The following is a 23806-nucleotide window of genomic DNA, read 5'->3' as shown; positions in this document are numbered from 1 at the left end:
TACTGGGTCATTAGCTACTTATTACAGCAGAAAAAACAAGTTCAAAAATTTTTGTGTCAGTACTCCTTTAATGCAAAATTTGGGTGCAGCTCTATACGTATTTTCATTTCGTGATATATTCATTGGCGCAGACAATGTCTCGTGCGGCACGTTCCAAACGGAGTGACGTGTGGCACGACTTCCTCGCTAATCGAGAGATCGCGAGACGCAGCGCATGGCTGACACGTGGGCGCAATTCACAGCAGCCGCAGCAGACAGGCTTCCTTGCGCTCATGCAGCGCTTTGGGGAACAGACGACACATAGAGTGCTTCGATGCGCGCCCCCGCGAATGGAGCGGAGGCAAGCGAGCGCATCGAGGCACCCTAACGACGTGAGCTACTTGGTGCCACCTCGTAGCCATCGTTGGCATAGTTCGTCTTGAGCGGCCCTATGCTTTTCTTCTCACGCTTTCGCCATACCCTCTTCATCCGCTCTCTGCCTCATGATTCCACTGCAACCTTCTCTGCTTTCCTCCTCGCGCTATCTTTGCTCTCGCAGTCTTTCATCACCCGCTGCGATCCGTGTTCACTCTCATCTTTTGCTCGGTTACAAGGTACGACGCCAACGTTCGCAGCAGGAATTTGTGCCTAAGAGCTGTACTCTAAAAAAAATTCATCTAGTCCTTTGGTAGAACTTGGCTTATAAATGCTTCCCACTTCCATTATGTAGCAGCTATTAACTAGGTGGTCATTACCACTTTATGCATGTACAAATTGCATTAGACTGTATACTGTTAACTATTAGGTTCAGTCGTCAGTGAAAAATTTGGCCAGCAAGCTTTTCACAGCATCTCAAGTGAAAGGTAGGGACATTCAAGCAGCTAGCTCACAACTTCCTGATGCTGCAGTTACTGCTGACTGCAGAAGTGCTGTCAATGCACTGTGCAGGCACATAAAGAAGAGCCAGCGTCATCTGCCATATGTCATCTGCCAGAAAGTTGGACATTTTCAGATTTGTCAATGAGGGAAACTTGGTAATGAGTGTTCTTTTAAACAATGGACCTACCTGTACATGTACCTAGCACAATTGAGGAAGGTAAGTGTAGCTGGCTCAAAATGAATGCTCTTTACTGTCCCAACTGCCGCCCTAGCGGAAAAGGTGTAGTGAGAAACAAGTCTGCTTAGGTATCTAACAGCTTAGGCAAGCGACTGGAGGTTTTAGGAAGAAACTTGGTGAAAAGGACAAGTCCAAGATCAGATTTATGTGGTCATGTGCTCTTCTAATGCCCGACTCATCCAGTTGGGTGCAACGGAACCAATCTTCTCAATGATGTTGTTCACCTGGAAGCAGAGACTCTCGATCTGTTGGTTCCACGATGGTAAGATCTCACGGCCTGTAAGGTATAGTGGGCATAAGCGTCAGGGGCATGTGTGCCTTTTGCATCCACACAGAGCAACAAAGGTATCAGATTCAACAGATACAGACGCCTGTATATTTGACAATACTAAAAACACACTCATACTCAACTTCCTCATACATTTTATTTTATGAAGCTATACTGTAATATCTTGCTTAAACATCTTACTCTCTCCCCCGAGAGTAAGCATATATTGAGCAGGACCGTAGCCAGGAGGAGGGGGGGGGGGGCTTAGGGACCCAAGCCCTCCCCCTGAACTTTTGATTTTTCCGTGCCCATGTCCTAGGGCGCTGAATAGCGCTGTTTTATTTTTATTAATGAAATCTATTGAGCCGAATCGCCCGTATAAAAATATTATACTATTAGGAAGATTCATCTCAAAACTAAAAATATAAATCTATTAATAAAATAGTATTTAAAAAGTCATAATTTACATATTGCAATTTTTACCAAAAATAATTACTGAAAAATGGGTGCTTTCCTCAAATAGTCAAGGCTTTCAGAGGGTGGGCCCCCATTGAAAAAAAATTCCTGGCTACGGGCCTGATGCTGAGATATATTGAAATTTTACATGCAGTTAATATCAACATGTACTTACTTTCAAAATTGACAATAGAATCAATCTGGTCAATGTAGCCATTCATTCTGCTTTCAGTGATCATCTGTGAAGCTATTTTCTCTGCCTGAAATAAAGAATAAGACACTGTAAATGAATAGATGATTAAAAATACTTCTTAAGACATGCTTACATCACCATATTTACAAATACAATAGAAAATCTTTTTACTGCAATTGTGCCAAGCAATTTAGCCTAACCTCCACATTGAATTTCATGCAAGAATGTTTATTTTATTTGTTTTATCAAAGCAGCAGGCTGAAAAAATGCACCTCAAATATGGAATAAAGTAAACTTTAATAAGCTGTATGGGGCATTTAATAAGCTGTATTGGACACAGAGCCCACTTCTAACAAACCTGACAGCCATGGGAGATTGTTCCTTATGTCCAAGCACTTGGACTAAGTGGAGTGCACAAAACTCGAAAAATCGTACTATTCTGAAGGAAAGCGGAGGGGGGGGGGGGGGGGGGGGCTGATCAGCAAAGCAAATTTGTTTTGTTCAGTGAAAACCCTGAAACCACAGCTTCATAACTGTTAAGGGGGCCGTGAACCACTTTTTATCGAAGTCAAGAAATGCATTTGAAGACTATTTCAGAAATACCTTGCCACAAAAAGTACTTAAATGCGTTCAGCAGAAGCGTAGTTATTGGCAGTTAAACATCCCGTTCGTGGTGCTTCTGTTACTTCTTCAATGGCTTGCGCTGCCAAGGCTATGGCAGAGTGGAGTGTGCCCACAATGCTCTGCCTACTGAACGTCACCATGGTGCACAGTTCAAATTTGATTTTGGATGTTCATGGAGACGCCGATTTTGGTGCCTATGACATGGCAAAAGCAGTTGTCCTCACTGAGCCGCAGTGCGCCCAGCCAGTGAACTCGTTGCGGCACCCTGCGATATCTACACCACGTAGCAGACCACAGCTACATGCCACTGCAGTGTTTGGTCTGTGCACGACAGGGCGCGCTTGCGCTCATATGCTCCTGTCAGGCTGTGCTACGTTGTCCGGCAGCAGCTTTGTCCGGCAGCAGCTTGATCAACGGATAGTAGCCAGGTCCAACTTGCACATTTTCAAGTGCTATCAAATAGCTCAATAGGAAGCAAAGTCTGCCAAGGCGTCCAACCAGGAGCGGCCAGTAGTGAGCACGCGCTGGCAAGCGTGCATATAGTCTGACCTTAAGTTTTGCGTGGTTCGAGGCTAACTGAGTGTTCAAAACTAGTCGAAATTAGCAAGACCTGATGGCTATGACACCGATAAACCAGGTGGCCAAAGTTTCATTCCTATGAGGGCGGTTGTGACCAAGCGTGAGCAAACAATAATTGGCTTCTTCTCCAAGTACATAATTATTATCGAAATACGTAAGCAGATTTTTGCTTACTTCAGCTTGTTTACCAAAATGCATTTTTCTGAGCGAGTGACAAGGACCTGTAGTGTTCTAACAGATTGCTTAATCAGCACATATTTTACTTATAACACACTGCCATTTCTTTCACATGCAAATTTTCAGTCTTGCACAATTAATTCACAACAGCCAAGCATTCATTAGAAGCAGCCACTCAGCCATTGCAGAGGCTGCTTCTAATGGCTGCTGCTTCGATGCGTTATGGCGTTGCGCTGCTGAGTACGAGGTCGCGGGTTCAATTCGCAACCCTGGCAGCTGATGGGGGCAAAATGCATAAACTCTCGTGTACCAGGTGTTGGGTGCACATTAAACCCCAGGTGGTCAACATTATTCCATAGTCCCCCACTACGGCGTGCCTCATAATCAGATCATGGTTCTGGCATGTAAAACCCTAGATTTCTTTTTTTTTTCTTTTTTTAGAAGCAGGATCATTATAAGTAGGTCTGATTATTTTTTAAGCAGATGTCTTCATGCACCCAAGAAGTGGTGCAAGAGGATATAACAGCAGTAGCTAGGCATGGCTGGCAAGGTTCTGATCTGTAATGCCATTTGTCACATAGAAAATTTGATGTAATTTTTTTTTACATGACATTTGCTGAAAATGTCATTTGTTTACAGCTGCTGAGGGAAACTTTACATTTGCTAAAAACAATATATCTATCTGATCAGTTTGGCGAACTCATTTGTGTTCATTATGATACCGAATTATGCAGCCATAAGCAGCAAATAAAGGATGATGAATAATAAGGAAAACAAATTTGTTCAGCAAATTATGCCAAAAAGAAATTTCATGTTATGACTAATTAGTTAAAGGCCAACTTCAATAAAATTTCATTCAAGCTAAATTAGTTATAAGTAAGTTGTTCACAATCTTGCCAATGCTGTAGGGCTGGTAATTGTTCAATTTTCCTATTAACAGCCTTTAAATTGCATGTAAGCGCATGACAAAGGCACCTGGTGGTTAGCTGATAAGTAAATCCAAGACCATGTCCTCCGAGATTGTCAGTGCACTGTGGGCATTGATTAATTTTGCACGAGATGAGCCATATGAAAAACTGTTAGCATTTGTTAGCACCTGATGCACCTATTACTTGCACAAAGCACCCGTGGAGCAGTGATTACAATGCTTGCCATGAAACCATACCATTGTTGGTTTGATCCCAGGTGAGATATTTTTTGTTAAGCCACACTATGCGGTGCCTGTGCCAAAGTGTGAGAAACAAAGGAATACATCAACAAACATGATTTGCCTGTTTTCTAGCTTATAACTAATTACTGGCAGCAAAATAATAGTCATAGGATACTCACCTTAGATGATGGTATTTCCAGCAGAGCACCCAGCTCTTCAAATGTGATGTTGTTGTAAAGTTTGCTGGCTGACAACAAATTGTGCTCCACTACAGCTCTGTCCAATATTGTGCTTCCTGTAAAGAGGTCAGAGAAAGACGAAAAAACAAGTGATAGGCACTGATGACTCCGGTGTTTTTCAAACACTGCAACACACTCCTTGTCAGAGTGCAGACTGAAAGAACAGTTGCCATAATCTTGAAGCCTCTTTAGCTATTATATATACCACAATTGAACATAACTGCCAAGACCATGGTTATATTGTGAGAAGAGACACGAGCTAAAAAATAATGCGAGAAAAATAGTCATGGCATTAACAATTTGTGATGCCAATGCCAAGTGCGGGGTTAAATAGGAACATTTTTGGTACAGTGTGAAGCTCTATCCACTAACAGTGATGTGTGCCTACATGGGATCACCAGTGCATTATAGCAATGTATTGCGCTAAGCTTGAAATATTTGACAGGACCACACCACATCACCCTGAAGATTAAGAGGAGTACACATTGAGGAATTTGTGCTTGCACAGGTATGTCCCCACAGGCACAAATTGTGTCGGACTACTCTGCACAGTCATCCCTTTAATGCTTGTTGTGCTTTTGCTTTCTTGCCACCTGCATCTGCCCTCTCTCCACTAAAAAGAACGCTCTAATGTGCAGCTCTCGCTTTACTGAAGCTGCAAGTGCAAGCTGAAGCTATGCCAATGCACTGCATAGATGTGCACAAAGGTACTAGTGCCAGCAAGCACAAGTTATCTGCTGCAAACCTGGGCAATAGTACGTTTGCCAAAAGCAAAAATTCACACATACTTTACACTGAAGTGTTCCCTTTGACAGTGCACCACAGTGTACATCAAAAACAGCGCAAGGGACAGGACATAAAAGTGAGACAAACAACGCTTTGTGTTTGTCTCACTTACTTTGTCCCATTGGTTGCGCTGTTCTTGTTTTTAGAATCATGTACAGAAAACTCTCCTCAGTTAACTCATCAGTGTTAACTACAAGAAAGCATGTGTGTTATCCATGCAAATACGGTACATATTATACATAAAGGATACAATTAAGAACAGCCAGCTGCAGTTTTTTCTGAGGTAAATGCTTACTTTATAAGTTATATTTTAGAGGGACCAAAGAAACACCTTGAGGTCACTTCTCCCAAAACAAATATGGTGAATTGTTACCAAGTAATTTTTTTTAACCTGCTTGATTATTTTAACATTCCCACATCAAAGCCATCTAGCCAACAAAACCAATGCAAGTAAAAGCTTGTAAAGCTTGAATGTCATTAATTACAATTTTCAAATGCCAGCTACGCCTTGATATAACAGTCAGTAAAATCAGCAATTGGCTTCGTTATATCAAAATTTCGTTATATTGAAATTTGACAATTTATGCAAATAAGTACAGTCGCCGATGGATTTTTCTGACACAGAAGGATGGATTTTTCTGACACAGGTGTCACAAAATTTTCCGAATTATTGGGCAATAGGAAAAAGCAAATATGAATCAGAAAAAAATTCATTTTGTTCAATCTGAAAGTTGGTGATGAAATATACTGTTTCATGGTGTGTCGACAATATTTTCACATTGGCGGTACGAAGCGAAGCTAGTCATGCTCGCACGTCCACTCTGCCCCCGCGGCTGATATTGTCGCCCGCAGTGAGAAGACGCTATCATGAAAAGTGCCGGTAGCAGGGAACGAATGCTTTCCGTCTCCGAAACTTCCAGTACACAACCTGCAGTACTAAATGCGTGGTAAGACAGTGCACATGATGCTACACCATCTCGGCACGCCCAATCTTTGTCCACGCGGCAGATGACCTGTAAAACGGAGTGCAGGCTGCGTATGCGCTCAGCCGCACTAACGGCCATGTGCAGCCACGGGGCTGGTACGTGCCAACCCGCCCTCCCTTGCACACGTTTGATCGCGTTACCGCGAACTCGCGCCCCTCCCCCATTTCCCCTCGCTTGCGTGCAAAGACAGCGCTCGTCAAGCCAACATCCTCAGCATGCTTTCACTCACACCCAAAGCATACAGCGTGCGGGATGCATTAGGATTTTATCACACTTGGACTTAAGTTCATACTAAACATGACACTGCTCCACTTTGGTGGTCGCTCTTGGCCTCGCAATTTGAGAGCTGCATTCACAACCAGCTATTTGTAATTCAACCATTTGACCATCTGAGTCCGTGGAAGTTCGCATTTACTGTCTCGGAATACCTTTGCAGCGAAAGTGAAATTTCATTATATTGAGGTTCTATTTACATGGTGTTCTATGAGCAAGAAGCTATAAAAAGTTAAATATTTCATTGTATCAAGAATTTCGTTATACTGAAGTTCAGTATATCGAAGTTTAACTAATTCAAACCAGTGATTATGGATCTACTAAGCTGCATAGAACTTTATGTGTGATTAACGCAAATTATTTAACCCACGTATACTGGCTACCATAGTTACTACATTTAGCACAGAAAAGACTAAGACAACACAAAATTGTGTTGTACCAGAGTTTACATAGGCAGAATAAGCTATTCTTCACTAAGCAGCTCTGTAAGCACTAAGTACAGAAAAGAAGTGAAGGGCATATTTCCAGTGAATGCCACAATGTGGAAGTAGGCCATATCTCAACGACATTCTGGTTTTATTTCACAGTAGTGGGAATGCCTTTTAGTGTTTTGGAGCAGTCATTGGAGCAGGCAAAATCGACTTTTGCAGCACCTACTGCTTTTTTCGGAGCAGGTGTAAGGCTGCCATGAAAACGCAAGCAGAAAAACAAAATATAGTGTAGTGTTCTCTTGAGTTTACTGAATCATTTCCTCATAAGAACTAGGAGCAAAATAAGTGGTTCACCACAGCATGCCATGACGGCAGTGGCAAGCATATATTAAGAACAACATGCTACCGGTGGCATTGTGCGAAACCAAGGAGCATTAAAGCGACATTATAAAGAAAAACACTAGTTCAGTTTAATCTGATGAAATATTCTTTCAAAACTAAATTTTCTTAAATTTTACTGTAATAAGTAGATTATTAGAAGAGCAAATGAAGGTGACAGTTTCCCCTATTAAATTTTGTGCTGAGACATCAGCGCTAGCATGACGTCACAGATTTCACAGTACTTTTTCGTATGTGGGCCATAGCGGACCTGTAAAAGCTCTTGAAATTTGATAAGTAATCTTGCGCTCTTCTAGGATGGAATGCAGTACAACTCCATTGATGAACAGTTATCTTGACCCGGAGCAGTTGCCATCAAAATCTCTGACATCACGGCAAGCTGGGACAGGAACTCCAAGGCCACTTGTCTTTCATTTATGCGTTTCTTCTGGTTGCCAAGCATCTTTTCTTTTCTAATGTACCATTAAGGAAGGACCGCTTTGTAGGTTTGATATTCCACACATTCAGATTTCGTTTTATGAATCATAATCAGTGGTGTGAGCATGTAATGTTCTTCTGCAGCTGATATGCGCTCACAGCAAAAGGTGTTTAGGGCTAGGCCACTTGCTCATTCGCTTTCAACTTTTTTTACCGCGAGCTTTACCAAAGGCACATGTACTACCAAAGACAGTTGACAAAGAACATGAACTGCGGTCTAAAAATTTGATCACCGTGCATATGGTTATAATGCCTGAAATTCAATGACCTCAAATTCGCTTGGGAAAAAAAGAAAAAGTAATACCATAGTCCCTTAATAGCTTTTTCTGGTCGCGAAACTACCGCCTCAGTTTGATATACAGCCAGCGCCTGCCGCTAGGGGCGTTATAGTAAAAAAAAGGCCACCTAGCCGAGCGGCCGCCGCAGGCAGCAGCGGTATTTTTTTTGCTATGGTCGCGTTGCGGCCGATTTTATTTTGATTTTACTTACATTCTATTTTGTCGTAGCAGTTACAGTATCAAAACTTGAACATCTGACAGTGTTTTCTAATCGAAATCAAGGCACGTACAAAAAGTAAACAATCTAAAAGTCAGCTGGCGGCTCCGTATGTCAGCAGACGACGCGCATAGAATTCTTCTTACTGAGAAATCTGTCGTTAGTTGGCCAAACCACCTTAGATTAAAAACTTTTAAGCGACTTTTATGCGGTGTACAAAGAATAAGACGTTAGCGGCGTGGCGTTGCCAGTAAACAACAACCTGAGCTCAAGGTCGTGTGCTGTTACTGAATTCCGATTGCATTCAAGCCGTTCAGACGATCGTGACAGATTCTAATCGCACGTAACATAAAATGTTCTATGACGTCAGAATTAGTTTGGAACAGGTTCATCGGCAGATCGTAGCCGTGAATTAAACGCTTGCTTGAAGGAAAGTATTGTAATTTTCATGTATCGCAAGCTTTGGTAGTTTTCGTGCATATTATTCCAAATGTGCGACAAAGTTTTCAAACGCGATTTTCGTTGTCAATATACCCTATAAAAACCCAAACGGATTATTATGCCCGACTGACTCAGCTCTGCGCTTATTAATCTGTAACTCGCACAATCAGAGTGAGGAGGATTGACGGTCCGTTGCACTCAGTACCATACCTCCTTGGCGAACTGCGACGCATAATATTTGAATCGCGAGCTTTCTTTGAAGCAAATGTAGCTGCTCTAACTCGCGAAAATTCTTATGAGAAATAACATTTACTTTTCGCTTTCGCTCAGCACTGCTGTAGTGTAGAGCTCAAGAACGATCTGAAAGTTGTATTGACACAGAAAACTGACATCTTGTTTTTTTCTGTTGCACTAAGTTCCTAATGTCCCATTTATCACGGCTGGAAGCCTACTTTGCTTCAGGAAACAAAATTACTTCTGTGGCACGGCCCTTTTGTAAGCCGCGCATCGCTGAGGTAGCAACCTTAAGCAAATGTTAGAATTGTCAATAGCTGTTGCTATCAGCATGCGAAATCCATAGGCAAGAACTCAAGCTAAGTGGTTACGCGAATAATTTGCTGTCGATAAATATCAACACAGTGTAATCATGGTTACAGCATGGTCACAAATATTTTATTGTTTAAAACAGAACAAAGTTTTTATATGTACTTTTGTTCTCATGGAGGTATTAATAGGCACCGATTTTATTTGCAATATATAAATGAAACAAATCTTGTAAACAGAACAGGCTACTGAGAATCATACACACACAAGCGCACACGCACGCGTGCACACGAACGCACACACACTGGCCGTTGAAAACGCGAGGAATGGCAGTAGGGGGGTGTGAGGTGCGGCTTGTCCCTCGGCAACGATACGGTGTCATTGTTTATCGTGAAATCGCCTGTACGGAGATGGATGATGGATCAAAGTGCATCGCGCACATACGCACATGCTTGGACTCGAAGCTTAAATCTTCCGTTTCTTGCCGTGGTATGGCTCGCTTCCAATTCTCGAAGTGCTCACGAACACTCGACATGCAAAATAGCGATACCTTTTTGGTCGTGCCTTTGTAGCCCGAACGGCCCCCTGGCACACAGCACCTGAAGGGCATCGTCAGGCGAACGTGCCGCTTCAATTGTAGAATGCGAGAATTCGGATTTTGCCTAAAAATCAATCACAAATATGAAGTACGCGTCCAAACTTTCAGCCCATGCCAACCGCATCTGCGGTCTCTCCGGGTTTAACATGGAGAAAGGTGGCCTCTCAGCTGCGGTGGCGCCTCAGCACGGCGGCTTCATGCGACATATCAAGCTCTCCCATAGAGTGACGGCGGAGTTTCGTGACCAGAAAAGTATTGAGGGACTATGGTAATACTGTGCAACCAGTAAAGCTGCAAGCAATCCACAGGAATAAGTCCGGTCAGTGGCGCTACTGCGAACTTCTGATTTGGAGCAATTTTTCGAGCATCAGAAATTTCATTTGGAGCACTTTGGAGCATGCAATTTGGCATTTGGGAGCAGCTGATTTTTCATATCCTGAAGTATTTCGAAAAAGTGAGTTGCAATTTACATTCAAGACATGAATAATTCGTATGTTCTTACGAGAAGCTTGGTAAGCATTTCCATTTATTGCAGATCTTGTGGAGAAAAAAAATGCTCTTCTGTGCATGCAACACACACACACAAATTGATATCGCTTCATATATTGCTAGCTTTCCCAGATGTCATTCAGTATATCCAGAAACAGAAATGATGGAGACATTGGCGGCATGCAGTTATTATAATCACATGTCATGCTGTGCTTCAAACAAGCTACAGTAGAACCCCGCTGTTACGTTCCCGAGTGCTGCGTTTTCCCGGCTGTTAAGTCGTTTTCAGCAAGTCCCGGCATAGCTCGCATAGGACCCAATGCATTGATTGGTAACCCCGCTGTTGCGTCGCAAATGTGGGACCGTTCCCGCATGATGCGTTGCAAACTGCCACCCTGCGCCGGCCCGAGCGGCCATTTTGACTTTTCATGTAGCTTGGCTTGGTGGCTCGACGATGGGATTGGCTGCCCAAAGTGCCGGGGGCGACACAACATCTATGACGTATTTTCGGTTTACACCAGAAAAAGCATGGCTTTTGAGATCCGTATTTGTTATCTAAAGATGGTGTCTATGACGCATTGGGGCCCTAAATTTGGTTTTGGCACATAGATGTTCCGTATTAAGTCCAAGGGCCGTATGCTGTATGTGCGAGTGAAAGCATGCAAGGGGAGCCGACGACCACGACCAAATCTCGCGCGCACAAGAAAGAAAAGCAGTGAGGAAGCGCACTGTCATAATATATTGCACGCGGGAGTGGCAAACACAAATAATGAAGACAGTGTGCCGTGCGGTGGCGAAGAGGACGACGACTCTTGGCCAATACCCATGAGTGGGTATGTACTTTAAGGTCGTCATCATCATCATCGACACCGATTGGTGAACGTCGACAGTGGCGCCTCAAAAAGCATGGCTCGAGGGAGCGTGGCCCGTGGCGTGAGAAGTGCGCGAGGTTCGGCGTTCGATGGCGGAGCTTCCTCGCTGGGCGTCCGGCCCATAGGAGCTATCGCCGCCCGCGTCACTACGTCTGCACCCCAATCAAAGCTAGCACCAGCTGAGAGGCCACCTCGTCCAGTTCTTCCGCTGGGCAACTGGTCCAGGAGGGCTGGCGGTCCTGAACCTGGCTGTTCAAGCGTTCGGGTGAGCGGCCACAGGGCTACCTCGCCAGCTGTGAACGTGACCCGGTGGGCTGCCACAGTGTTCTCCGGGGCGCAAACCCCGCCATCGGGTAACAGGACACTCGGAGGCTCCGGTACATCGACTGTGGCGCAGGGCCACCTGAGCTCCACAAGGCGATCCGACCCTGTAGTTCGACCCTGCTGTCCAACCCAGCCGTCCGACCCTGTTGTCCGACATTGCTGTCCGACACCGGTTCCTCGACGTCTCCGACATGGCGACACCTGCTTCTACATGAACTGTAGGCCGACTACATTTGAATAACTTATATTAGCTGAATATCTTATAGAACGTATTTTGGGGAACTGTTGCCTATGTGCTGTTTCAAAGTATTACGTGTGTCCAATACAAGTCTGATGTATGTTTGTGCTTCTGCGTGCTGCTTCTCTCTTTCTGGAGGGATCCTGCACCCAAGAACATCACACGCACCTTCTTTCCTCCCGCTCGAGGCACCGGTGAGGGAGCGAGGGGGAGGGAGGAAGAACGAGTGGCGTTGTACTCTGGCATCAACTGCGTTCTGTGTGGTGAGGGCCGTATCATGAAGGCGATCTGCGTTGGGGGCAGAGTCTAGACAGTGTAGGTGCGTCGGCAGCTCATAGCTTCGCGCGTGCTGTGTGTTCTCGGCGCTCAGTTTGCGTGGAAGCGATAGACACCACTAGGAAGGCCACATCGTTCGCTGCTGCTGCGGCGCATCCTCACGCCAGCGTTTGACAGCGCGTGTCTGCGCTCATCGAGTGTGATGTGTTCATGTTTGCCTGTACGTGCTGACACCAGGCTTGTTATATAATATAGTTAATAAGCGAATGTTTATAAGTTTATACGGATGATAAAACTACTATACTACTTTGTATCGCTGCCTACTAATTTGCAATTGCAATCGATGGTTCGGCTTTCGGGCGAAATTACGACTTTTTTTCACACGTAGGAATTAAAATAATATTGTGTGCAGTTCAACACTACTCTCACTTCTAAATTTTTCCTGTTTCTCAGCTCTTGCGTTTCCCGGCTCTTGTTTTTTTTTTTTTTTTTTAAATTCGAAGCATTTCTTGTTGCCGGCTCTGTCTGTTGTCCCGCGTGCCACACCCCCACAGCGCATGCGCGTCCCCTCTCTCTCCTCTCCTACGCTCCACCCTTTCTCTCCTCTAGGAATACTCTACGGAGTGGCGCCCGCGTCCCACACCCCCACAGCACATGTGCATCCCCTCTCTCCTCTCCTACGCTCCCCCCTTTCTCTCCTTTAAGAATACTCTACGGAGCGGCGCCCGCGTGCCACACCCCCACAGCGCATGCGTGTCCCCTCCCCCTCTCTCTCCGCTCCTACACTCCCCCCTTTCTCTCCTCTAGGAATCCAGAGCGGCGCGCTCGACAGGTGGTGCGACAGCTGCATACTCCGCTGGGGGCGCCACGGTAGTTCCGCGGTATGAAAATGACGGAGCACGCGTGCCTCATTCTCTCTCCTGTGCAGCGCCGCGATGAGCGCTCGGGCCGCTGCCGCGAAACCATCTCCCGCTCAAGCTGCATACTCCGTTGGGGGCGCCACGGTCGTTCCGCGGTATGAAAATGACAGAGCACGTGCGCCTCATTCTCTCTACTGTGCAGCGCCTCATTCTCTCCTGTGCAGCACCGCGATGAGCGCTCGGGCCACTGCCGCGAAACCATCTCCCGCTCAAGCTAACCATCTCCCCGCTGCTTCGCATCCATACATGGTTCCCTTTAGCGGGAGATGGAGTATTTTTTTTTACGGCACAAATGTATCAGCGGGGTTCTAGTGTACTAGCTGCGTTTCCGGATTAGATAACGTCCGCCGATGAATCGCCAATTGAGCTTGAAGCCACGAGCCTCAGCAGAAACCGCACTTTGCCGTCGAGCCGCCTAGCAAGGCAAACGCTGCGTCGGCGCCATGCGTGGCGCTGTGGCTTAATCAGGACGTATGCGCTAGTGCTGTTTCGTCTCCTGTTTGCAACTAAGGTTGCAACTAAGGCTCGCCCTATCATCATGTTGCACGTTTTAATTCCCCAGTGTTGCAATTGTCGGCGATAGACGCCGTCAAATCCGAGACTGTTTGGCGCAGTTAGGCACAATTTTCATCGATTGTATCAGGATGGCGCAGTAAATCCCATTTGGCGCACTTTGGCACTTGGCACAGGAGTGAAATCACTGAGTACGGTGGACACTATCACCTTTTTGTCTACAGAGCACCATCGAGCATCAGCCCTCGATGCATAAAACTAATGCATTATCATGCAGTCGCAAAGCCATCATGGCCACTTAACTCATTTCAGCCTCACGCACACCTTACGGTTGGCACATAAAAATACTAATCAACTCAATTCTGTCGGCTGTCACAATGGCAGTCTCGCTGGCTGAAACACCCTGAATGAATGTGGCCAATGAATGCAGCAGCATCATGGTTTGTATTGTATTGCATGGTAGCTTCCCAATTTTGACACTGCCGAAACTATGTCGTGGCGAAAAATTAGGTGAAAAAGGCCCTTCTGGAGCAGTATGGAGCAACAAATTCCAGTTGGCACAGATTGGCGCAATTGGCACAGCATTTCCACCACTGCATGAAAGTAACTGCCACACATGGTCGATTTATGAGTAAGCCAAAATCCAGAGTAAGGACTTGAATGCGCAAACTTGGCCCCCATTACTTGCCCTAAACCAGAACTTTCTTTTTTAGAAGGCATACGGTGATGAAAATGCAGAGTACTGGTTATAAACAGATGTGTGACACTCTGCTTTATGAGATACTTCTTGTTCTGTATGTTTGCTTTTGGGCTTTTGTTACACTTGCACAACTACTTCTGGTTTCTTCGCGATCCTTTTCTGTATATACAGAAGAATGCCATTAATATGTTTAAGGGACAACAGAAAAAGAAATAGAACTGCTAGGAGAATGTTCCCATGATGTCTGACTCACCATCGGCTATTGTCGCCTTTTGGTGTGGCTGCAATAGCACTGAAAAGTCTTCCAGCTCACTCCTCCTGATGATGCGATCTAGATACCTGCAGCAAAAAACAGATGTGTTAAACAAGCCAAAGCTGAATGATGTCCTTGAAAACTAAGGCCATATCTTCTGACGATCCATGTCATTGTCCTTTCTTATTTGCTTATCAAATGTCATGCTGAGTGGCCAATCTTTGTGATAATGGTGGGGCGGCACTGTCCAAGCCCATGATGAATGACAAAAGAAATGGAAAATGTGATGAATCACTACAAAATATGGCCCCAGCAATCATAAATGAACCAATCACAAAAGAAAGATAACTATGTGCATAGCCACAAAATGGATAGAATTTTAACTTCTGCTTCACAACATCGATCTTGTACAGTAAGTCCATTGCAAAGTAAATGTGCAGGCAGCTGGCTCACACCTTGCAGGTGCTGCAATTGCTGGTGCCTGAAGTGCTGTTGAAGCACTATTCAGGTACCATGAGCATAAATTGAAATGACTGATTAGAATGCCTGTTATGTGTAATTGCATGGAAGTGTGATGTGTAATCACTCTATAGCCAACTTCTAATCATGTAGTAGTCCAAGTGTACGTTTTGAAGTCTGAATTAGGCCACGGTTAAAAATTCAAGTCAACCTTAAAACGGAACAACACATTCGTGTAGTTCCTAAATTGTTTGCATTTGAATTTATGCAGATAGTACATAGAGAAGAGCCAGGGCTATTTTGGGCACGCCATCTGCTGCAAAGCTGGATGGAGGGAAATTCCCTGCTAATAATCTGGTAATGTGGGCTTACCTTTACAATGAACTTACCTGTACATCCTGGTCATCATATTATGCCATACAGAAGCTGTTACAGTGTACTATACAAATGAGCTTTAATAAATTCCAGAGACAAAATCTGTCTAAGCAATCAACATATGAGTGAGGTCATGCCACTAAAAGATGATGCATTTTATAAATTTATGGATTATGGACATATCGCTGTGACCACATACTCCCTTCCTCAATGCTGCGCTGAATGAGCAATGCTTCAGGGAAGAGGCACAAAGCTTGCATGTGACAACACTATGTATTTCAGACACCACTTTCCACTTGCTCCTCCAGAAACATATCTCTGAACAATAAAAATCACAAAGTTGCAAGACACTGAATCATAATGTGCTTTATAGAAAACCAAGCAATTTCCTTTTTTTTCCCACATATTCAAACTTGCATACACAGTGTCATGCAATAAAATATTACAAGGTCTCCTACAGGACACAGCAATGTTTGGCTGCAGTCATGGTGGTTGTAATATAACAAAAATGAAAGGTGCATCACTAATTTTAATGCTTACATCTTTTCCAGAATGTTGTAGGCAGGTAGCTGCTGACACCTCTCATCTTTGAACAGTGTGGCCAGCATACGTGATCTTTGCTGACCTGAAAATGCATTTCATAGAGTTTGCAAGGATGCAACAAATGATAGTGAGAGATCCTACAATTATTATTTCTTATCATGAACTGCTGCACCCAGTGTGACCTATGTGAACAGTACTTTGCCAAAATTAACACTTTACAAACTTAGAATCATCCAAATGAAAACACTATTCGTCGCAAGATTAAGCTACAAATGGCAACACCGTCGCTGCATTAGTGTGGATAGGCTGTCGGTGGCAGCTTTGAAATGCACATGGTGGCATTTTGCTATGCAATGACTGCAGTGAACTGCTCTTTTGTTACCCTCCAATGCCACATTGTTGCATCAAATGCGCAGAAGGTTTCTTTTTTACTTGAAAGAAGTGGTAACTGCTATTCAATGGGGGACTCGCACTCAGCCAAACAATGTGCGTTTCGACACTTCCTTGGGGCTTTTTGTGCATGTTTTACTGGCATTCCACCTGCTCAGCTAAAATTGTTATGCAACGTAATTATTACTGCATTTCTGCAAATCTTGTAGTGGTTATAAAAAGTCGGCACCCTTTACAACGAAGTTAAAGTAGCAAGATAAAGTGCACTTCACATCACCAATTTTAAACATACATCTCCGTTTTTTTCTTTTTTTTTCTTTCCTTTTTTTCTTTTTTCAATTCGCTGTGACACATAAACAGTTAATGAGGTCAATTAAACAAGCTAGGCCACTATGAGTGACAGCAGGTTAGCAGGATCGCCAGGTTACTTCAGACGAGAATATTTTTATTGCAATAGCACTAAAAACGCATGATACCACTTGCATGATTACGCGCAAAGACTGTAATTATCCGAGAGGCTAAAATAATTAGCTTGTTTTACTTCAGCTAATAATAGCCGCTGTTTTCTGTCCAGCTAACAACTTCACACTGAAGGGCGAAAGGAAATTATAGTAACCGCTGTTCAACTCAGTGTTACGACGTGCTGCATCTACAGACTGCTGTCACAGATGATCCTCACTAATACTCTATTTTAGCTTTCCTTTTGTAGCACTGAGTCAAAACACAAAAGCCCACGTTTTAATGGCAAGGCAAATAAACTCGCCAACGTTGCATCAGAACCACATATTAAAAGAACACCTCAGGCCGCCGCGTAACCACTAAGCAAGAGTTATGCAATTGTAATATAAAGTTTACAAAGCAATAACGAGTGCTTGCAAATGATTATTTTTTGAATGTGTTACTATTGGGAGTGTCTCATGAGGTGCACGTGCTGCGTTGGCAAAAGAAAGGCGAAGACAATGACGACGTTGGAGGCACGAGCGTGATCGTGCAAAGGCACCCGAAAAAGGCGAAGAAAACAATTTCCAGAGAACCTCGTGGCACGAGCGTGGAATGTGAGAGCAAGGCCATTGTGAGAGGAAGCGGAGGGAAGAAGACAGCCACGGCGGAAGAAGGAGCCCGTCGGCCCATGGGTGCGGGCTCCTGCCTGTGTCTAGTGTTCCTGAGCCTACGGCTCAACATCTGCAGCTGGTGTTTGTCTGCAGGCCGTCCACCGGAGCACCGACCACAACTTCTGTGCTTGCGGCCTTCCCTCCAGACTTATGTTCCTGTCCAGTCGTGCCACATCTTCTTGCCTCTCGACTCCAGCTGGAGTACCTCAGCAGCAGCCCACTCGTCGTCCATTCCAGTCGTGACCTTGTCCGACGCCTCACACCGAACCATATGGTGATGTGTGAGCATTAATCATTTGATTCTGTAGTTTGCAGACTGTTTAAAGACTCCATACATAAAGGTGATCCATATTAACGTTTGTTAGCAGTTATGTCATCGAATTGATATAAAGCATTGTGAGTGTGCGACAGAGAACATACGCTTTTGTATTTCATTTCTTAAATCGGTCTGTATTGACCACATTAAAGAACCTAGTATGGTGAAAAGATCTACATTGTGACAGAGTGTCAAAGTGAAAAAAAAGTGTACGTGAAGTGTGGGAAGCCGGTCACATGGTAGAGGTAGGTCACGTGATAAAGATATATATAGTGCGACTGACTATGGTCTGCTCCAGACCACCGTCAGTTGCACTTCGCTCCTCGAAGAGGCAGGACGTGTGTCGTGTGAGCTCCTGAACAACACTTTGCAATGTGGTGAACACGCTTTGAATCATCGATCCATGATCTCAAACAGGTGTGACGTAATGCCCAACACATTTCTCTCACATTTACTGCTAAATCGCCACTGAATCTTCTTACTGCCGAGTTATATTCACGCCACCTTATCCATGTTGCGTGGTATCAGAGATTGCGAAGCGATCGACACATCACGACGAGTCGCTAAAGCACAGCATTCACATATCTCTGCAACCACTTGATTTGTTTAAAAGAGACAAAATGCTTTCTGAGGCTTACTCAAAACACAAAGCGACAATAAAATTGGTATGATTGTATAAGTAACTAAGTTTTGTATAATAATGACCATAGTTTTTATTGATGTCTTTCCCTCCCCCCCCCCCTTCTATTTAATACACTGAAAGGGGTCTTTAAGCGACAATAAATGATGAAATGATGATTGTGGCGAATGCAGGATGCGACGGTCACACATCACACGCTCGACATGGGCAGTCACTGATCTTACTACAGTGCAAAGATGACTGCGCAAGACTAAATGCTGCTGTACATTGTCAAAAAATGTAGACCAGCTTTTGTGGCTGTGCCACAATCCCCGGAAGAAATGGTCTTGAGATATGCATGCCCTACATGCACATATAAACACGTAGGGCGTAGCAGTCAATGCGAGGCGCAATCCACACTATCCATGGTTGAGCCAGTGCCTGCCAGGGAGCGACTCTGCTTGATCTTGCAGCCAATAGAAAAGCTGCTCTGTTATTTTATACATGTTCCTCCATTTTCTGTACCACAGAGGAAGATTGGCTGTTTTGCCCAACAGTAGTCAAGCCTGGACAATAGAGCAAAATCAGGACACCTTTACAGCCATTTTGATATGAGGCTCAATAAAGTCCCATTACCGCTGTTAGTTTCACTGCAATGCGGCTGTGGCAACTGAGAATTGAACCTGCAACCTTGTGCTCAGTGGCAGAAGGGTACAACAGCTTAGCCATCATGGCAGGTACTAAAGTAAACCATGGTTAACTCGAACTCTGATATCTTGAAATATCGGTTAAGTAGAAATTTTTTCCTGGCTCTGCGTCAACCACATGTATTTTTAACTTTTTATTTCACAATGCTTTGCGCCGTACTCCGGATATCTCGAAATCTCAACTGCAAATTGCCACGAAAGGGTCCCTACTCAAAGGTTTCCATACTTCGTGTGCAGCCGTGATTTCGCCAAAAAGTGACAGGAACACAAGTTTGAAGTAAATTCCGCTTCGTTCTACGCCAGTCTTATCCACCATTTACGGCCGACTGCGATCCCATTGATAATGCGGGCGAAGTGTCGCTCTGACCCCCGACGAAGTGCGAAAAGCGTGAGAAGGTACACGTGACCTCCACAACATGCACACTCGCATGTGCATGGTGCATCGTCAGTTTGCTTATTCTCTGTGCTCTGCATTTCTATGTTTGTGTCTCTGAGCGCTACGCCATGCACTACACTATGTACGCAGCTGCACAATCCGTTCCTGCATCTGCGCCGAATGTTTGGTATGTTTTTGGCATTGCCTTAATAACAAGTGCAGGGTCGCCATTTTGTAGTGATGCTTTTTCTGATGCTGCTTCTTATTGCGTTTCGTCAGTGGTTGTAGCGACTTTCCACTCGTGTTATCAATAGAATAAGCCAGCCGAGAATGGTGGATGAATCGAGTGGAAGGCATTGCAATATAATCAAGCATCATACCACTTTGGACGACACTATCATCCGCGAGGGCAGAGTGGATGCGAAAGCGTGGCTGGCTTCGCTTCGTACCCCCAATGTGAAGATATCGTCGACCAGCATGAAACCGTATTTTTCGTCGCCAACTCAATTTAAAAAGAAACCCCGATTTTTTTTTTTCTCATTCAAATGTCTTTTCCAATTGCCCGACGATTCTGAAAATTTTACAGCAGCTTCCATGTAAGAAAAATCTATCGGCAACTGTACTTATCTGCATAAAATGTTGAATTTATGAATTAGACACGCGCTATCACGCAGAGCCAACGTACGGCAGAAAGCAAACGCGACTGTCGCGCGAAAGGCCGTGGGGGTATGGGGGAGGGAGGCGGGGCGACGCTGTGCTACGGCACCAAATGCGTATCTTGCAATCGAGCGCAAGGGGAACTGGCAACGCAATCTCCCACGCAAAAGCAAAAAAGCGGGAAGGCAGCGCGGGGAGGGAGGGGGGGAGCAGCTTCTACTCCGCCAACAAATACGCTTGCACTGGCTGTGGTGGCGGTCGCCCGCACAGTCTCTTATCTCCACACGGCTCTGACCTTTGTATGCACTGTGCATTCGCCGCTCAGTTTCCATTGAAGCGATAGACCTCGCGATTCTTCGCCCGCTGCAGCGGCTGCACCAGCGTTTTGACAGTCGTCTGCAGTCATTCAGTGTGATCTATTCATGTTTGCTTGTGCGCGATGACACCACGCTTGTCAATTCAGTTGGAAAGCGAATGTGTCCAAATTTATGCAGCCGATAAAACTACTATCCCTACTCCAAATAGCTCTCTACCAATTTGCTATCGCAATTGATGATTCGCCTTTCGGGTGAAACTGCGACATTTTTTTTATTTTCAAAGTGTCAGTGCAAGTTGAAGAAAAAAATTTCAATATAATACAGAAAAATCTTACCAGCAGAGGCCAGGATTGTACAAATGAGAGCATTCCTGAGAGCAATCATTTGCTCGGCCTCATGAATTGGCTTGTACGAGAGCTCATTGTACCGCTGAGCTGCCTCAATAAATTTGTGTCTGTAGTCCAATACTTTGGCATAGCATACCTGCCAAGAGGCAATGAAACAATACAGCATAACTCAAACCATTTGTTCTAAGACACAATGCAAAATGCTAATACTGCAAATGCATCTGATAACATACGTGGGAACATTTTAGTCTTACTTCAAAAGGAAAATAAGAGTTGGCATCACCATAATATTACTAATATGTGCTCTTTCTGCCTCTTAAAGGGACACTGAAAAGAAACTGAATAAGTTTAGTATGACAAAGCATTTTCTCAAAACTCTATCGCAGTTAATTTCACAATAAAAATTAAATTATAAGAAGAGAAAACGAAGGCTAAACTTCTATTTCTGACAATTGAACCAGACATTCAACCAGCCCAGTTCAGCACACTGTTGCAGTTTATTCCATTTCTGAATATTGTGCAAACGCCTCAGAGTCAAGAAGTCAGTGTGATTGTTTTTTTTTCTTTCTATTTTGGGTTGTTGAAGTGCAGTAAAAATGATCGGAAATCTTGCTAAGTTCAGTCTTTGGCTCCCTTAGAACATGATGCGGTCCACCTTTACCGATTTTAACAATAAAGAGTGAGTTTTTGTGGTATTGTACAACAGTAATTTATTATTATGGCTCAACTTACTTGTTAGTACCCCTTTAAGCTTGCACTATATACAAAACAATGAACACATAAGTTTTACATTCACATTAAGGGGCGCTGAGCTTCCCATTGAGTTGGTGAGTCAGAACATTCTGTGGGTAGAGTATGGATCAGTTAACATCTCAGTTAGGTTTTATAGTGATACGAGACAAGCTGAATATAGAGATCTCCCCCTTTTTCAAGAGATTTCTCCCCATTTTGTGAACTGCCAGCTGGCTGCCAGCTGACATGGGCGGCAGCTCATAGATGCCACCCATTGGGCGACAGTTTGTCTTCATGCACAAGCTTGCATGCACAGCCTTCCAAATTAAGGGGGGTGAGGAGGAGAAAGAGCAGTCAGGTTAGGTTGGGGGCTGTTTTTAATTCCAGTTTCCAGCAGAAATTATTAGAGGGAACTCTGGTGCTAGTGTCTATGGGAGCTGCAAATGTGGCGGTTCAGCCAGTAGGGGAATGATGGCTAGTTCATGGATTTGCCTAAACTCATCCTTCTGGCTTCAAATGGATCTGTGTTTATCCAAATAACCATTTTCAACGAAATATTGCGCTGCAATATTTTGTTCCAACAATTCACTGACATAATGCATTTGTGCAGATTTATCGCCTTCATGCATTAAGAAAGGTTTGCTTGGAAATTTAGGCCAATGAAGGCAGATAAAGCGGAGTAAATAAAAACACAGGAGCGTCTGAAGCCACAAGCGCAAAGGTCAGACAAATCCATGTAGTACTAAGCATCCTTCCCATGGCAGCTGAACAATGATAGTGCCTGAGTGCTCTCTAGTAATTTTAGTAGGAAACTATGGTTAATACATGTTGCTTGTCACACCTTTGTACTTCTCAGATAGTTTCATCAGATGACCCACCTCAAAATTTACTTGCAAACTTAATTGTTCCCAGGCATGACCCCTAACCGAGTCTCTGTGAAAGCATGCTATATGTTGGCAGCTGCCGAGCTCCTCTCCAAACACTGTGTGCAACTAGCAACAATCTACAGTAGAGGTTACTATTTGCACACCACAGAAAAAAAAAGTAGGAGTTAGGTGATGTAGATGTGACAGGAGAGGCATTGTTACTGGTGTAACCTTGGCAAAGGGGAAAGCGAAAAGTACACTGCATTCCTAATATATCTCTACATATGAAGTATTGAACGAGAAGAAAGGGAACCGAGGGGCCCGATTTTTATTAATCATATCATAAGAAGCTAACAAACATCAACACCATGAACAACATGGTGTTAAGACGTTTGTTCCCCACCTGCGGACAGTTGTTTTTTCATCCATCTTCATTTCCATTAATTTATCATTTCTTTAATTCAATTAGTAAAGTACAAGTAATTTCCCCGTGTTGTTCATGGTGTTAATGTTTGTTGGCTTCTTATGATACATATTAAGGTGGAGGTATCACTGTCTCCATCTTGCGTGTAGTTCAGATTCTCTCACCAGGCGACGCCACTCAGTCATGTTTGGAAAAAGCGAAAAAAAATCTGCTCTTCGCCGCCACAGCATGCCCCAGGATGGCCCTCTTGCGACGCGGCAGGTGATCCGCCGAATTGAGGAAAAGTCCCCTCCCCCCTTCTGTTCACGAGTTGTGCCTCGCACCATTATTGTTTTGTTGCTGCGCATGGTGGCTTTCTCCCCACTGATACTTTCAACAATAGCTCGGTCAAACTTTGTAAAATCGTCAGTGCCGATGATGGTGGCAATTAGTGGTTCGCCACTGCCACTTTTGATGTGGCTGTCAGGTGAGTGCGGGTCGCTGCTTCGAAAGCCATCCCGGCAGATGGCCTGCAGACCAGCTGAACAGCGGTCAGCAGTGGAGGAGAGGTGGCGGTAAAAGAGTAGGGGTAAAGGTTAGTATAGAGTAACAACGAAATATTTACAACAGAGCGACTAAGTAAAAAGAAAAAAAGACCGTTTGTGGAGTAATTTTCTCGAAAGTTTGTCACCGGCCCCGCAAACCGGCACTGTTAAGTTGCGTGAAACAGCCGAGTGTCGAGGCCCTACTATTCGAAGAAGTAGCAGTGCTTTCGTAAGCTACCCCCTGTC

At 44.4% G+C, this 23806-nt stretch overlaps 1 protein-coding gene across 1 annotated transcript; it reads right to left on the bottom strand.

The window, feature by feature from the left end:
• Window positions 1-65: 65 nt before the first annotated feature.
• LOC119434692 (COP9 signalosome complex subunit 4) lies at window positions 66-21195 on the bottom strand. Its single transcript, XM_037701782.2, has 6 exons — window positions 21003-21195; window positions 16171-16255; window positions 14797-14882; window positions 4723-4838; window positions 1996-2080; window positions 66-1373 (listed from the first exon to the last, which is right to left on the bottom strand). The coding sequence occupies exons 1-6, from the start codon at window positions 21178-21180 to the stop codon at window positions 1240-1242; spliced, it is 684 nt and encodes a 227-aa protein (XP_037557710.2). The 5' UTR covers window positions 21181-21195; the 3' UTR covers window positions 66-1239.
• Between the last annotated feature and the right edge of the window lie 2611 nt (window positions 21196-23806).

This window comes from Dermacentor silvarum, unplaced genomic scaffold (genome assembly GCF_013339745.2).
Source record: "Dermacentor silvarum isolate Dsil-2018 unplaced genomic scaffold, BIME_Dsil_1.4 Seq171, whole genome shotgun sequence".
NCBI lineage: Eukaryota > Metazoa > Arthropoda > Arachnida > Ixodida > Ixodidae > Dermacentor > Dermacentor silvarum.
Note: the sequence above shows the minus strand (reverse complement) of the source record. Positions and strands in the feature narration are given on the sequence as shown.

What these genes read in the sequence shown, in the direction of transcription:
- LOC119434692 (XM_037701782.2), bottom strand. Translation starts at nt 21,180, where the DNA reads ATGCTGTATTGTTTCATTGCCTCTTGGCAGGTATGCTATGCCAAAGTA. An exon ending in TACAACATTCTGGAAAAGAT is followed by an intron (nt 14,883 to 16,170) that starts GTAAGCATTAAA and finishes TTTTTGCTGCAG; the next exon opens with GTATCTAGATCGCATCATCA. An exon ending in TGGAAATACCATCATCTAAG is followed by an intron (nt 2,081 to 4,722) that starts GTGAGTATCCTA and finishes TCTTTATTTCAG; the next exon opens with GCAGAGAAAATAGCTTCACA.